Source organism: Apteryx rowi, unplaced genomic scaffold (genome assembly GCF_003343035.1).
Source record: "Apteryx rowi isolate R43461 unplaced genomic scaffold, aptRow1 scaffold_57, whole genome shotgun sequence".
NCBI lineage: Eukaryota > Metazoa > Chordata > Aves > Apterygiformes > Apterygidae > Apteryx > Apteryx rowi.
In genome coordinates, this window is record NW_020450838.1 from 411,692 (window position 1) to 428,642 (window position 16,951).

Consider the following 16,951-nt stretch of genomic DNA (forward strand, 5'->3'; position numbering starts at 1 on the left):
ACAGTGACTCCCACATTTCTTTCTTCCAGCTGAGTTTACAGGTTTCACATCAGCACTTCCCTCCCACCGAACTGTCTCTTAATGAAAGTGAGGAGCAACTGCTGTTCAGAATTAGCAAATTTTCTTTCCTGCTTAATACTGAGAGACAGGCCTCCGTCAGGCAGCACAAAATTAAGTTCTTTTCAAAGAGCTGACAAGAGAGGACTGAGTTTTCCAAATCCATTCATTCAGTTGTAAAGAAAAAAGAGCTAAAGTTGAAAGTGACATTACTGAAGCTTTTTTCAAGTTAAGGCTGAGGCAAAATACCCACTTTGAGAGTGTACAAAGTGCAGGACAACAAAAAATTCACCTCTAACTGATAGACAGATAAATACAGCTTTCTGTTTTATTGCTTTTCATGTGATAAAATATCTTAGCAACTCATAAATTGCAAACAAGACTGAAAACTCAAAAATAAGAGATCACTTGTAAAACCCCAAAATGACTATGTCATAAATAAACTTTAAATCATTCTCACTGCAGCTACAGACTGGATATCAATTCTTTTTGATTTTTCATTATGAACATATGGTGATAGATGATTATTTATATGAAGATTACACCAAAATTTACGGTGCCAATTGTACTGAAAGTACCTGTACTGGGCACCTCCTGGTATAACAGTCCCATCAGAGCCAGTGAGTGTGCTTACATGAGTAAGTGCCCAGTAAGGTGAATAATTGTTCTTTGCTATGGCCTGCTGTCAATAGAAAACATGAAATTAAAAAAAAAGGAACTATTATAATTCTGATCAGAAACAAACAACAAAGAAAATCTTTATTGTTCTGGATAGACTTTTCTGTACATATATTTTGGCTTATGAGACAAAGTTTCTGGCTCATCACTTATAATTTCTTCTTCAGCCACTTGAAGTGTGGGTCATAATATAAACATAAAGCACACCCACATAGTAGCTTTGACATTAAACACTTGGAAAAACAAGTGCACAACAGCAGTGAAAAAAGAGCCCCAAAACAGTGTTTGCCACTGGAAAATGAATGAAATCAACTTACGTTCAAAGTTGAACCCTCACTTGTAAGATAGAGTTGGTTAAGGCATAAAAAAGCAGAAGGTTCGTTCATTGACAGATTTCAAATCTTTTGTAGCTATGAAATTACAAAAAGATTCTGGTGGTTGTTACAGACATAAACTAAAGTTCAGTGTCACAGAAAATTCTCCTGGATGCTCTTAGCTGTCTCTGAAGTCTGTACTTAGTGAGGCCTAACAAAATTTGGGCCTGTGGATAATATTGCAAAGGTAGGGGGTGGAATGAATTCCTTAAGTTTCATTAACAATAATATGCTTTTGTTCCCAGAAATTGTCTGCTGGTATAGAACTATATGTGTATTCCCCTGCACATAGCACATACCACACGTACACATGAACACACAGATACACACTGTTTTCCTGACCATAATAATCCTGAATTTATCCACAGCACTGATGAAAGACTAGGCAACAGAAATAAGGCAACACGTTACTGCATCAGTGCACTTCGGTTACAACCAGAAAGAAACACATGCGTAAGGAAAGAGGGTTTCATTCTTTATCATCACTAAGGCCTAAACATATTTTGCTACACACTCAGGTAATGAGTGCCCGCTTTTGGGGGGAAATGCTATTTGTGTTTGAGATGCTGCTCCACCAGGAATAAGACCCTTAACCTCACTGCATATAAGCCAAGAGCCATCAGGTAAAAACTGTTGTATCATCGTTACCAAAGTGGCAGTAGATTCTTTTGCCAGTCACAAGTGTAACTCACCTGTTCAGCTTTCTGGTGAAAGACAGCAGACATGGCTAAGATGGTACTGCGCTCATCCAGAGCTGCAGCAAAACTCTTCCACTCTTGATCCAGCTGGGTAGAAATTTGTTTAATCTGCTGGGAAGCGTAATGGCCTGCCTCAGAAAGCCTGGAAGCAACCGACATGATCCGATTGATGTTGACATAGGCGTTCTGAAAATTAAAAAGCACATGTAAATAAAGAGAAAGAAGAACCGTGACCACCCTCTGCCTTCATTACACACTCCAAACACCAGCAGCTGGAGTAAAGCCAAGTAGTTCAGTGAGAGCAATCAACCACCTGTTTAAATATGCACAAATAGCAGGCATTCTACTTTCCACTCTAAAAATACATCCCCCAGGAATCTTTTTGCACATCTACACCATTATCTTCCCTTCCTGAATTTACTTATTTCTGAATTTATTTAGGTAAAACCATTTTAGGTGATTTACTATATTTTAGCTATTTACTTCCCTGCTAAGGTTTACTCATTGCTTCTATCTTATTTTTGATACTTCTGCTGCATTACTGCATATTTTCTGGATACTACTTCCACACATTCATAAATGAAATATTTGTGTTCTGTCCTTCAGGAACTCTCTGACAGTCCTTAACATATGTGCAGATAAATGCAAAACTTAAAAAATTTAAGAGCGCTCATAAGGATATTCTATAGAAATAAGAGTTTCCATAGAAATGACTATTAAATTATATTCTTCATTGCAAATGTTATCTTTTCTGTAGGTTATTTTAAGCTGTTCTCCAGCACAGATATCATTCAACTATATTCTGAATTTAGAAGAATTCAAAAAGACTGCTAAAAGGATGCTATTTTCTATTCTTTCATAAGAATTTTCCATAATGGTTTATATTCAGCCTTGAAGCTGTGAAAGGATAGTCCTTTCTCAAGTTGAACTGTGGACAGCAATAACAGCATTATAATACCCCAATTCTGCATACAAACATAAGTCTCAAATAAATAGCCATCATGACAATGTCATACAAAGATGCATAATGAAAAGACAAATGACAGCTGTTTTGCGGATTTCTGGAACTTCATTTGATGTAAACACTTCTCCTTCTTTCCCTGCTCTCACTGCAGGGAGGAAACTCCCAGCACTTGAGATGCTTTGTTAGTGTTGACTCACTGCTTTCTCATCTCACTGAAGTATTTCAGAAGGGCTTTAGGAATTCCAGAGCAGAGTCTGTAAGAGCCTTTCACACAAGGACAGACATAGCCCTGATGATTTTAACAGTACTACCCATGGGCAAATAATAAATCAGAGGCGGAAGTGTTCGCTGGAGCAGGAACTCATCACAGTTACTAGGAGCACAATGTGGAAAGGTATCTGCCAATCCAAATATGAAACACAACAGAGCACTGCAGGGGCAGGCACAGCTCCAGGCTAAGTTGTGAAGCAGGGCAAAGTATGTCTGCAAAGTGTATTGGATAACTGCAAAGTATACTCACCATACCTGTCGCAGCTAAGGGAAAAAGGATTGGGGCTACAGCTCTTATAGCCATTCTGCTCTCCCTGGTAAAACCATGACTGTGACGGCAGTCACATAAATAAGACAGACCTAAAGAAACACCCAGCCTCCAATTTTGGTTCTTTCCTTATCCCATAGTATATTCTTGGGAATCTCATTTGGCTTAAAATTGTCAGATTAATTCTAAAAAGACACTTTTTTTCCCATACAATTAAAAGAAAACTGATCAAAATTGTTCTGGATTTTAAAGTATATTAACAAAAATTACGATTTGGAATTTTGACCACCAGCCACTGACAAACACCTCTTTGAGTCCCTCCAAGTTAGAGACTGTAATTTAGATTAAAGCCTGTCTCCCAGAAAGTCTTCATGGCCAAGCCTCAGGCAAGATCAGTTTTTAACATTTCGGCTCAGCTCTTCTCCTGGTGGAAAGCAGCATAGGATCACTACAATTGCAAGAGTTTGGATGAGTTGTACTGCTGAAGACATGGAACTGTGTTTGAAGTAAATGTTGCTGAAGTTTCTATTTCACATAAATGATGGTTGGTTTCTTCTTGGTTTTATTATTTTTTCCCCTGCAGAATAATCTCAGCCATTGTAATGTAATGAGCATGATTCAATGAGAAGAAAACAACTGTGAATTCTCCGGTTCCTAGTCGCTAGAGTATATAAGTGTATTAAATAGTAGAAGGGTAAAGGTAAGTTTAGTTGAAATATAGCAGATGTTCCTAGAGTCTGCTTTTTAAGTTAGGGAGATTTATATATTGTTATGTCTGTTTGTTAAATTTTTATATAGAGAGAGGATTTTCATGGATGAAATTTCGTTTTCCTAGTTGAGGATTTTTCATGGAAGGGTACCAATCTGTCCTGTAGCCAACCCACTTACTCCATAGCTCTTCCAACAAAAAGCAAGGAGCAGTTCTGGAGCCACCTGCTCATACCTCCTTTCACAGTGCACCAAGTGGAACTCGCTCAGGAAAACAGTCTGCAGCATTTCCCCTGCTGCTTCCTGCCTGACAAACGGAAGGCAAGGAGCAAGGAGCAGCCCGGATTCAAGTGCAGACTATCACACGTGGGATGTCCTCTTCTGTACAGATCCAACTGCTTGGGCACTAGGGACATCTCCAACACCGGCATGCATGCCCTTCACCCCGCTTTATCTACCACACCTCAGTGAGGCAGAGATATTGAACTGAAGCTTGGAAACAAGAGACCTTGGACAGGGTCTCACAGAAAACCAACACAGAGTAAACGCTTGGCTAAAGATCTGAAACTCGGAACAGCACAGGGTCTAACCATCCTTTACCATATCAGGTGTTAAACATTTTACTGAACCAGGACCTTTACTAAGTGTCACTTTTACTGAGGAAGATAGGGTCAGGGGGAACCCTATTTGGATCTCTAGTGTGRGTTGAGGTAAAATGACACATGGCTTCAAAGCACTCCAGAATTTAGTTTGGGGAAAGAAAAAAAAAAGTGTAACTGATCAGGATCCACAAAAACAAGACATTTCTTTTTCACCTTCAAGTAGAATAAAGCTGGAAGACAGTTTCTTTCATCTTTATCTTCTGATCTGTAACASTGAGTAAAATGGAACAAAGATCTATGCTGCCAAAATTCAACTATCAACATTTTGCAAAGTTAAACCTTCCTTTCCCTCTGGTTTTGTTCATCTCTAAAACAGAATGAATTGAGATTTTCCTATATTATTATTATATAGACTTTTTGATCCTAAAAGGAAGTAAATTAAAGACAGCAACTGATGTGTGTGACTTTATTTTTCCTTTAGGCTGGAAAATCTACTACTGGTAGGTCCATAAAGGGACTCATTTTAAATAATACCTAAGGATCTCATTTTTTTCAGACTAGAGGTCTCCCCAAAGAGAACTGCAAGGTATCACTGATTTATGGCTATATAGGAGTACAATAGATCAAACAATGAGAAAAATATATATTAGTGTCTAAAAGTAAGGGCAAAAGCACTGTAGGGAAAAACCTGTATTTTACRCAGATTTGCACTTTCCAGAAGCAGTTCCTTTGTTAGAGTTAATTCTTCATTGACTTTCTCTTTAAACTTTGGAACCTTCAGGCAAAAACAAGGGATTTTTCTTTCCTCCTAGAGATCACTAGACAGGTGAGGGAAGAAAAAAAGCTACATGCATCATGATATGCAAGAATTTCTCCTGGCAATTTAGGAAAGACTTGAGCAAAGCCATTCAAGTGCAGAATGCCTAATTTTGTATGAGCACATCCACCAATTCCTAGCCTGCATCTGTTGCCTAAACAAGGCCTYGATTATGATCTTTACTGTCAGTAACGTAGCTGTTCCTACCAGGATAAGTGATCACGGCTAGAGTCCCTAACCCTCGTTAGGGTAACAGCCTTAAGTCTCAGCAAAAAGCACTGAGAGTGGTGGAGTTTCAACTGTGGAATGATCTCCCACAGGGAAATACAGGCATTCAACCCTGATCATCTTGCATGCATGCTGTGAGACCTCCCCTCTTAATTAAACCTTCCCACTCTAGCTGCAATACTTTCTTGTGATACACACATAAAAAGAATACCTTACACTCTGGAAGGAAAAGTAAGCAGTAAGAAGCATTAAATCTGCAAGAAACTTGACTGTGTTCATCTCATTTCCTGGAGAACTAGTTGAGATATTGTGATGGCAAACAGTGAAGGTGGGCCACAAGAGCAGGGTTTCACAGATTAATTAATTAAAGGTGAAATTTGATTGTTTAGTAGTTCTTTAAAAAATAACCAGCTCACACTGTTACTCGGAGAGTTTAGAAACCATCTGTGAAATGAACCTAGCACATAAATCCAAAGCAGAATGTTTCAGTGACAAAATATTCTCATGAGATATCTTTAAGACCTTTAAGTTWCTATAACAAGGCCAATTACATGTAGCCTGTTGCAGAATAACATCGGATGGYATTTTAGCTCAGCCTACATACAGAAAAATATGGTTCACTTACGATAAATATTGGAAGTTTTCAAAAGACATCATTAGCCGTTACTGGATAATTGCAATGTGTTTGAAATACATTGTGACTTTCTTAGGACAATATGCACCTCTATCTAGTGTCAGACAACTAACTCTCTGATAGCAGGGTGGGCAGCAATGCCAGCACTGACCACTGCCCTAGGTGTGTATGTGCCACAAAAAGCGATCACTCATTCTTTAAGGAGGTTAACAAATCAAGGCATAAAACGGTCCTGGCAAAGGAAATATGAATAGCTTCAGTTAGAATAAACAACATCCAGCTAAGTGCAGAGCTACAGTCAGTATGATTTGTGTCATATTGAAACATTGTGGTTTCTTCTAGTAAATTAACTAGATTAATGAGATTACCCACAAAATGGTGGAGCTAAATATTCATCATAGTGAATGTATTATTGCTTCAGTATAAATATTATACAACTGTGATAAAGGCTAAATATAATTTCTTGTTTTGAAACCGAAGTAAAAACAAGCTCTGGCTTGAATCACAGAAAAAAAAATCTGTGGTCCTTATTTGAAAGAAAAATACTGGACTACAGTTTATTACCTGAAATATATATAATTTCTCCCCATTTACATGCCACATTGTTCACTTTAAATTAACAATTATTATTGTAAAAAACAGAGTAATAAATTGTTTTTCCGAAAATGAGCTTGGATCACAACACACCTATAGGAATGTAGAGGGAAGAGTGTATGACAAAGGCATGAGCCATTAAACATCCAGACAGTGTATTTTCCAGAAGAAGTCAAAAGAGTATTGTAACTATTATTAGTAATGTCAGGCCTAAAGTGCACTAGGCATGCCATAAAAAAAAATTTTTTTTTGCTTAAACATCCAGGATCTGATCCAACTTCCACTGGAGTCCGTAGGGCTTTTCCTGCATAACATACAACCATACTGAGCTATGTTCTCCTCCATATCTTTGCTCAGTACCTATTTTTAATGTACTGGGGAGGAGGGAACACACACAACCAATAAGAGTGCTTCCAGTTCTTACCATTTTATTACTCAGATCCATGAAAGCTGAACCGTTCTCAGTAAAACGGCTGCCGGGGCTAATATACTGCATAAAAAAATCTAGCTAGATCATCACACGAATTTTTAGCAAAAAATATAAAGCAAATTTCCAGAGAAAAAGTTAATAGAGTGATCTAGTTGCACCCTAGAGACTCAGAAACCAAAAGATATATTAAGAAAAACACAGCGCTATTTAGCTGGGTTTTAAATGTCAGTATTCTAAAGCCAATTGCTGTATCTTGAGCCTGATGCATGGTAGCTGAATATTTGAGTTTGGTAATTAGCATGAGACAGCTTGAAGGCTTATCTGATATGAATGCTTATGTTTATCAAAATTCATCAAAATCTTAATTTTTCAGACTCGGGTGGGTCACAAAACTCTATCTGGGACGGCAAACAGATCTGAGGGTAGCAATCCCCCATTCTCTTTTGTGGTAAAGAGACAGCAAGGGCTTCCTGACATTTCCTTTTGAGCTCAGGGCATGACATGAAAAGGTTGGGAAACAGTAAATGCAAATTATAATAAATACAAATGAGTACATATCTAGGAGTAAATTCACTTCAGCTATAGTTTTCTGTCTTATACCTTCTCTATTACATTACTTAATCCTGATCTTTAATCCTACAAATATTTCTCAGTAGGTAACTTCAACTAAAAAGTCTAAATGAGACTCCAGATGGGCAAAGGTAATTCATGCACATAAATACTGTAAGAACAAAGCCTTTGGCAACAGACTCTGCAAGGCAAAAAACATTTCTTCCTTTGAAGTGTATTGCACCTAGCACAGTGACCTAGACACTCCTACAGCCTCTTATCAACCAACATGCATATATCCACTAGTCATTTTCAGACAGTCTCCAGCAGAAATCAGTGACACGAACAACTGAACCAAGATATCACTGTAAAAATAAGGCAGTGGAGTACAGATGCAGTCATGCAGTAGCAATCTTGTGATTATGTGTTTGTAAATTCATTGACCATCATTTTTCTTAGATAATTATATTGGGGAAAAAAAGGCAACTAAGCAGACTGTGCATCAGAAAACCTCACAAAACTTRCAGACCACAAGCCTTGTATATCTTGCATCAATAAACTACAGCTAGCCGTGGTGTTTTCCACTAATTTCTCTGTCCCCAGCAAAACTTTCCTTCAATGAAGTGTTGTTACAGATAAAGCAGACCTGATCTGTATTTCCAGCCTCGCTTCCCCAGCAATCAAAGTATGGCTCAAACTGATGTGCAGTCTTGGGGCAAATAACATCCTGCCACTATGTTCAGAGTCATGACTGTACTTTCTCCAAACTTGCCTAGTTCAAGTAAGTCAGTGTGTCCCGAGGCTACCACTGACCATCACTGGCTCTTGCTTTGAACAAACGCAGAGGCTTCAGCCTTACTACGCAGACTCTTCACATACGCCCACATAGAGTTCCAGCACGCACCAACACACAAAACCTCCATCTACCACAGAAGCTGGGTCACAGCCAGGAAAGGGTCATTTTAATTTCAATCTCCTCCTCCTGCTGCTTTTCCTGCATGCTCTACCACAGCTGGAGTGACTAGTATGCAGCCCAACACCCTTATGCAGCAAGCTGATGTCTCCTGCATGCCAACATCCGTGTGTTTGTAATACCAACTTCTGGGGACACCAGCAAGTGCTCCACATTTTTCTAACAAAAATCTACTCCAGCTAAAAGAGATCATCACTGCCAACTGCAGCACTATATAAATATAAGCACAGCAGCTCCAAGGTAGTTTAAATAGCCCGGAGTTTAAGATTACCACCCATTTTCCACCAATTTCCAAATCTCCTTTCAGCTTGATACAGCCAGCCCCACATCTGCTATTCCAAAAATAGGATGCCCAGCCTTTCTGGTCTCCATTGCAAGGCAGCAGCTCTGTTTAATTCCACAGTGGCATACCCCATGACCAACCTCACTAGGCTGTAAAACTGACATCCACGCCAGCCTGTGCGACCCTGGCATCAAAATCCCCCCTCAAAAGGCCACTATGCAGAAGATCAATCCAAATAAAGGCCTTCAGCAATAAGGAGAGTTCTGAGAAACTTATATGATCGTGATGAATTTCAAGCACTGGGTGAAACGCAGATATTTCTGATAAATATCTCTGAGACCTCATTTTGGGTAACAAGAGCGCAGTTCTGAGTTGCACCTGTATCCCGGAATATTTCTGTGGTCTTTCCCCCTCCCCACTTGAACCTACTATCAGTGATGACATTTCAATTCTTTATGTAACCTCTGACAGTTGAAATCTGTTGAATTTTTTTTTTCCTTCTCAGAGAGCACATTTGAGAGAAATCTAAATTGCATGAACTCTGACTGTTTCCTCTATGAACTGACGTTGATCCAAAACCAAGAGAAAGACATCACACCACCATCAGATGGGATTCTGGGTCTAAAACCCAGCAGTGGGGCTGAGAGAAAAGAAGTAGATGGAGAACAATGTACAGAATTTAAGTGCATCATATATGCTCTCTCAGTTATACGCCTGTAAGAAGGCATTATCTGAGAATGTATATATCATCTGGCACTAAAGGGTTCCTCCATACAGTCATATATTTGAGCCCAATTAATCAGTGCAGAATTGAGTGCCATCTCTCACCATACTTACGGGTTGGAAGTTAAAGATGCCCACTAACCACGCTCATACACACAGCTAGATCCTCTGTGATAAAGGGAGAGAGGAGACAACCTTCCCTGCTGTATCATTCATGCTGACCATATGGGCCTCCATATGACTATATGTGTGTGGGCTGTACCAGCGACAGAGCAAAATGGGAGACACATCATCTGCCCCAGACTATTCGCCCCAGCAGAACACGGGTCTCTCCTGGGCAGCTCTGTCAGACAGGAGTTTGGCAGCACAGAGATGGTGGGGTGGCCATGGCACTGCTACTGAGAGGTACCTGCCCTCAGAAGGTCCCCCAAGTTCCTTGAAAGTGTCTCATTTCTTGGCATTACTCATTCCCAAAAGTTCACTTGGGGACAGAGGAAGGGTGGAGGAAATTAATTTTTCTTCCATTAGGTGGCACCCTCCCCACCACCCATTAATTTTCTATTAAAACAGTTATCTCTTTCCAAGTTTAGTTCCCAGTTATTTTAATAAAATAACATCAGACAGTACCATAGAAAGGATATAGGAAGGTCCTTCAGCTTGACTCTTCTGACAGTGTTTTCTAAAGGATTATGACTGACTTTGCATCTGTCATAATCCAAATAACTTTTTATGCATTAACCYCCAGGACACATTTATTTGATAACGTGAACAGAACATTAACAAATTCTGTGAACAGCAATGATACATGGGGGCTGTGCTAGCCTGTAGGTAGATAGTATTTTTTGACTGTAAACTTAAAAATCAGTTGCCTAGAGCCTGTTTTTCAATGCTCATTTCAACAAAAATCACAATAAATATATTAATTTACATTATAAACCTTTCTCAGCTTCCACTGTTATGTATTGCCCTAGTGAGTGCACAGAGCTTTACTAAGGAATAGCTAGGTATGTTGAAACAGCAGGTGGAATTTAGGTCAGAGAATTTAATTACCTGAGCTGGAATTTGGCCAGGATACCAGGGTTGACACTTGTAATCTTATAAAAGCAGTGCGCAGTCTTTAATGACCTCAAGTGGTCAGAACCTCTTTTTCACATTTCATCAGACAGCCGCTCGGAAGTACCTTGCCCCTTGGCAGGGTCGTAGGGTGTGTTTCTCTAGTGACTTAAACTTACATGCTAATAACTACCTTTGAGGTCTCAGCTCCTCCTGCAAACGTAGCCTCACCACGCACAGCACGAAGGGGTACATCTGCAGGGGTCAGGTGACTGGGGGCAATTTTTTGTGCAGTCAACAGCATTCAGAGAGGGCTGGTCTCTGTGTTGTGCAGTTTCAGCAGGGGATATGCACCCATTTTTCTAACTAAGTGCAACAATCAAAACATGGATACATTCTGTCCCAATTTCTGGGCTGAAAGCCCAGCAGTATCCAGACACAAACACCTTATACCAGGAAAGAACAAGAAAGAGAGCAAAGCACTTATAAATGGATGTTTTTTTTCTTTTTTTTTGCACCCAAGGTAAGTCAAGTTACATTGAAAAGCACTGACTGATCAGCTTTTGAAAAAGCCAAAACCCCACTGTGGCCACAACTGACAGCTTGATTAGTGTCTCTTTTTCACAGTTTTGAAAAGTACCTCAGCCGGGCGGGGGGAAGAAGCATAAATTATTAAAGTGCCACCTACAGCTCTCATTAATTCCATGTCAGAGAAATGTCAAAAACTTAAAAAATATTGTATTTGCTCTCCAAAATGAAAACAAACTCCACCAGGCTGTGCTGGTCTTAAATCAAGGAAATAATTGTCTATCAGTATCTGAGTGGACAGAGCAACACCCTCTGCTTCCCAGAAAGAGGTCTGCTGCCACCACAGCCCGGCCTGGTCTTCCTTACTTCCCCTCACATGGGTCCATAGCTCCCTCCAAACTGGATGCGGCCTCGTGTGCCTCCCCCTTCCTCACTCACACACACACCCCAGCCAGTCACAGCGAGCCCCGAACTCACCATGGAATTCATGGCAAAGTGATTGTGCTGCGTCTGTAGGTCAAGGGCATGTTGGTAGCTCACGCCAATCTCCGTGTGACTCTGCAGGAACAATTCTTTGTTGTGGCTGATCCAGTCGAACATCTAGAAGTATTCACACAGGACAGAGAAAGAAAGACCATGTCAGTGAAGGACGAAAAAAATCAGGGCCAGTGCAAAATATGAGAGTCCACAGTTCTGAGAGATTTATATGCAACACAGACAGAAAACCTAATCTATGTTGCATCAGAAGTGTTCCTTATCAAAATAAACTGTTGTGAAGCAATGGCGGCATTTAAGTTATCAGCAGGTTTTGTTATAAGCAGAATGATAGGTCAGGAAACATAATTCATGAAGCATGTTTCTCAGTAAGTTGGCACCACAGTCCTTTTCTGTAAGTAATAGTAATGTCATATATAGAAAGATGGCAGCAGAGGGACCTAAATCAGGGGTTATTCATTGACTGAAGATCTAGTGGTTCATAAAGTACCCTTAATCCAGAAATGGACCAAAAATTCCATAAATATTATTGATGAGATTTTCTTCCTCCCCTTTTTCTTTTTAGTCTATATATAAAGTTTCCAAATGGTATATCCAAACAGCCAATTGACTTCCTACACTTAAATTTCCTAGATCTTTCCTACTCCGAAGCCAAAACCCAGTCTATCTTCCACTTATTATTTTGGGGATGAAAAACAAAAAAAGTGTATTTTATTAATATCTATAAATTGTACACATTTCAACTTCTCCCACTTCCAAATGTATTTCCAAGGAAAATGAATAATTCAGGACTTCAGATATAGTTAGAAATACACTGAGTAAACCTGATGCAACTCATTCCTTTTTCTGTAGCATGTTAATGAGACGCTTAAACCTGCAGCACCTTCATTTATTACAACCTGTCACAAGTGAGCTAGGAGATAGGTGTTTTTATGTTTTGTCTTGTTCTGTGTTGTGTTAGAGACTACATGCTTTCAAAATGGGAACCTTTCCTTCTTTACTGCTGTCTACAGCTGTGCTGGCAAATTACAAGCTCAGATTTCTTTTCTGCAAACACTTTTGTTACAGAATCCCTTCAAAATTCCTTCACTCATGTTGTCTCTATCCCTGGAACAGATCTGGGACCTCCTTGCTGATCATAATAACAATCAATAAACTTATTAATTAATTAAAAGAAGAGCTACTTATAGARACAGTGGAGGTTAGGTCAAAACAGTCCCTGCTGTTAAAGAGAGCATTTTAGGGGGAAAAGGCAAATGATGCAGCTTCTAAGAAGCCACCTCAATCTTGAGGCATCAGTCCAGATCTTTGTTATACCACTGATGTGTCCTTGGTCAATGGCAGTTTTGTTCTTCAGCACTGCATAATAAACTTTTTGGCCTATGATAGCTGAAGAGCAGTCAGAGCCCAGTGTTCAAGCACTGTATGTTGCCACTGACCAGAGTTTTGCAAGGATACGGTCAGTGTTTTCAACTATTACCACCAGCTAAACAGAATGAAGCAACATACCATAACCTAAAGAGCAATCTAAAGCGCTCTCACTGGATTCCTTTTTTCTCACTTTATTAAGAGTTAATAAGCAGCATAAGCACAAAATAATTTGCCACACTTGTGACTTAAAGAAAAATAATACCATAAAGCCAATAAAGAGAGAAAAATTCTGTAACAGCAAAGTTCATGTCTCCACAATAAGATTTTACATCTCCATTTAGAATCCAATACAGATTTGTCATAAGTAAATATATGTTCAATGTGAACTTTTAAAAATGTTTTAAACAAGGCATTTAAAGGCATTTAGGGAGAAGAAAACTGGCAGCAATCCACTGAAAATAAATAGTAAATCTAATATTTTATGATTGGCAAGGCTGAATCAGAATTTGTTTAAAATGAGTAATTTAAACTAGTAATCAACTGTTCTGTGGATAGGGAGTACTTCTTCCATCTTATCTATACTGTATTATTGGATGAGAATCTAAGTTAAGTTAAGCCACGGTTATGTCTTTTAAAATATAATAATTGGCTATTAAGAAAAAAAAAAGAAGTTTAAAAGACAAATCTTTTTGTCTTATTTAATCAATTGAAATACACAATAGCAGCTGAAAGAGTGACCTTCAGGAATTCTGAGCGACACATGATGAGGCCTGTGATGAGACATGTGATGAGATGAAAACAGTGTATTTTTAAACTCCTATTCATGGACAACAGATTTAGGAAGAGACTCTGACCTTCATTTTAGATTTTGAATCTTTCTATTATATTCTTCATAAAACATTATTTTGGTTTCAGCTTGCCTATGCCTGTAGCAAATTATCTCCCATCAATATGGTCTGAAGTCTCTCCCTTTAGCTGATGCAAACTTCTGTAACTTGAAAACTCAGAGAAGGAGAAGTCTTCAATTTCATGTGGTTTGGAGGAGGGAAAAAATGAAGCAAGATGCCCAGGAATGAGYGCAAAGAGGAGAGATGCAGATTCTCTATACTCTGAAGTAGGGTGAATGATGCACTTTGCTCAGTAAAAATATTGCATTTGGGTCTTAGTAAATAATAGGCAGCAATTATGCATCACTCTTGCTTTCTAACAACAACCAGGACTTTGCAAAATGGCAGGTATGTCAACTTTATGCAATGTATCCCTATATCTGAATTATTCAAACAAGTTCCAGATGAATGGTACCTCTACATGGCATGCCCAAGGCTGCATGGATGTACTAGCTTGACCCTGAAAAGCAGCACAGCTTGGGCACAGGACTGCTTTGATTTGTCTATATTGCTTTTATTTCCAAGGCTGGTTCATTCACAGCCCTCTCAAGCAATTCTGCTTAATGCTCACTGACCTRTAAACATATCCCAGATGCCCTGGAGAGGAGATCATGTTTTCTTCATTGTACAACTCTGCCAATGTGGAGAACTTTGTACTTTCACCCTCCTAATCAAGGATGCACATGGATGATACGTATCACACAAGTCCCACAGATCACCAGATTTGCTTAATAATCACAGGATTTCAAAAAGAACATGTGGGTTCATTTTATTTGCTTTTGAGATCTAGTGGATTGTGTTTTCAAACTTTTTTCTTCAACCACAAAGTCTATGAATGGACTTCTTAAAGTATTTTCTCATAATAACATGACTTTGGAAGCTGAGGCTCGATGAAAATACCAGATGTTGGGCAAGCTGTGATGATGCTGCGAGTGCTGGCAATGGGTGGCCAGGGGTTTCAATACGAAGGCCTGTCAACATTGTCTGGTCTGGCCCATATTACTAGCAATATTTTCTGAAAGCTTTCATGTGAAACTTGTTTTCCACATGAGAAACACTGATGCTTCCTGTGTTCCTGAAATGAGCACACTGCTTAATTAAAACACACCATTAAGGATGTGAGCATGGCAATGACCCAACCATTGCTTTTTTACTCAACCCCACAAAGAGAGCTCCAGTATCAAAGGGCTAACTTGGGCTCCTGGAAAAATGTTAAGCATCCTTTAATTAGTTCCCCTGTCAAAGGAGTGAGGTTTTTTTAATGCAGTAAATAGCAGAGGCTGCCCTGCTAGATGGGCTTAGACCAGATAAGGGGTCTCAGCTAACTGATATTTTTCTTGTTGTTATACAGCACTGTATCAATGGATCTCATCCCATTCATGAAAAATGCTGCCCTAACAAAACTAGCCCAGTGACATCGTAAAACTAATGGTTCTGTAATTTTCCTCCATCTTACTTTTTAATTCGAGTAGTTAGTGCTGGCTGCTGGTGTGTTAATTCTTCTCTGAAGTCTGCTAATCATTCCTGCAGTCATGAATTCACGCTAAACAGGAGTGCAGAATAACTAAGGTAGGACATTATATAGCTTAAAACATACGAACCAACAAGCCTCAACGTCTCCCAGACTGGCACTTCTCCACATTACTCCAGATAATCTGGAGACCGATTATGCAACTAGAATTTTGCAGCGACTGAGTAGGGCTGGGGGGGCGGGGGGGACCTTGGTGGGAAGAGGGGTTAAGCATGCTTGCAACTTTCAAGGTGATTATCTCTTGTAGTTCCTGTCTCTAGCAATACATAAAGAAAAGCAAATTCAGAAGCTGAAGAACATTAAGTGCGACAACATTTACATTTAATTAAGAGAATTAGTCCCTTATGAGAGAGTCAAGAGAGCCAAGAACAGTCCAAAGGGTCTCCTCCCAAAGCTTTGCTAAAGCATCTACCCTAACCATCATTAATGATATGCATGCACCAATAACAAGTATATAGACATGAGGCTACTTCACTTGCRAGTTAGGATATCAGATTGTATCTCTTATAACCTCAGTAGCACTGGCAACAGTGAAGTCCACTTAACGTTGTTCAAGGTGCTTCTAAAACCTCATGTTTTGTCATCATAGTTGATGAGTTACTAGAAAATCCGGGTTAAGCCTTAGACCAAACAGCAGGTTTCAAGCTGTTTATGAAAAAGTCCTATGGAGGGAGAAAGGGGCTCCATACTTTCTTTAGATTTGTAACATCTGGCAGACTAGTGAGAACAATACAAGAACAGCTGTTTGAGAACAGAGAAGAAACACACGGATATGGAACAGCATGGATGCAGATTGTGTGCGCAGTCCAGCCCTACCTCAGATAAAATGAGATTCATACCATCATTTCGAATAGTAATCTCTGCTCTCTGGCTTTTGTCAAAGCTCGCTGAGGAGTGTTAATGTTGGATTCAGAAACAGTGAAGCTGAGCACCACAGGACGACGTTCCTGTCACGTGGCTGGCAACACACCCTGTACCAAGTGGCAGTGATGGGAGGATTACAGCCCTCATGGTTAAAGCATTTCAGCAGCAAGTGAGCTGGATGTATTTATTAATGAAATTGTTCATACATGTTAAAAATAATTCCCAAATAATAATCCCCAAATCCSTCTAACAGTATACTAAGACTGGAATAAATTATGAATCTGCTTGTAGCTAATCATCTTTTCTGTAATTTTGGGCCATAAATACCAAGCTCGTACTGGTAAGTAAGGGCAGAATGATAACAGTTATAAC

At 39.4% G+C, this 16,951-nt stretch overlaps 1 protein-coding gene across 1 annotated transcript in view; it reads right to left on the bottom strand.

Moving 5' to 3' along the window:
- LOC112973832 (kalirin) overlaps nucleotides 1-16,951 on the bottom strand; it is a 267,351-nt gene that overhangs the window by 185,533 nt on the left and 64,867 nt on the right. Inside the window, exons 6-7 of the mRNA XM_026082189.1 lie at nucleotides 11,909-12,031; nucleotides 1,802-1,993 (exon numbers count right to left, since the gene is read on the bottom strand). Coding sequence (XP_025937974.1) covers nucleotides 1,802-1,993; nucleotides 11,909-12,031 — 315 coding nt within the window. The remainder of the gene's footprint in view (nucleotides 1-1,801; nucleotides 1,994-11,908; nucleotides 12,032-16,951) is intronic.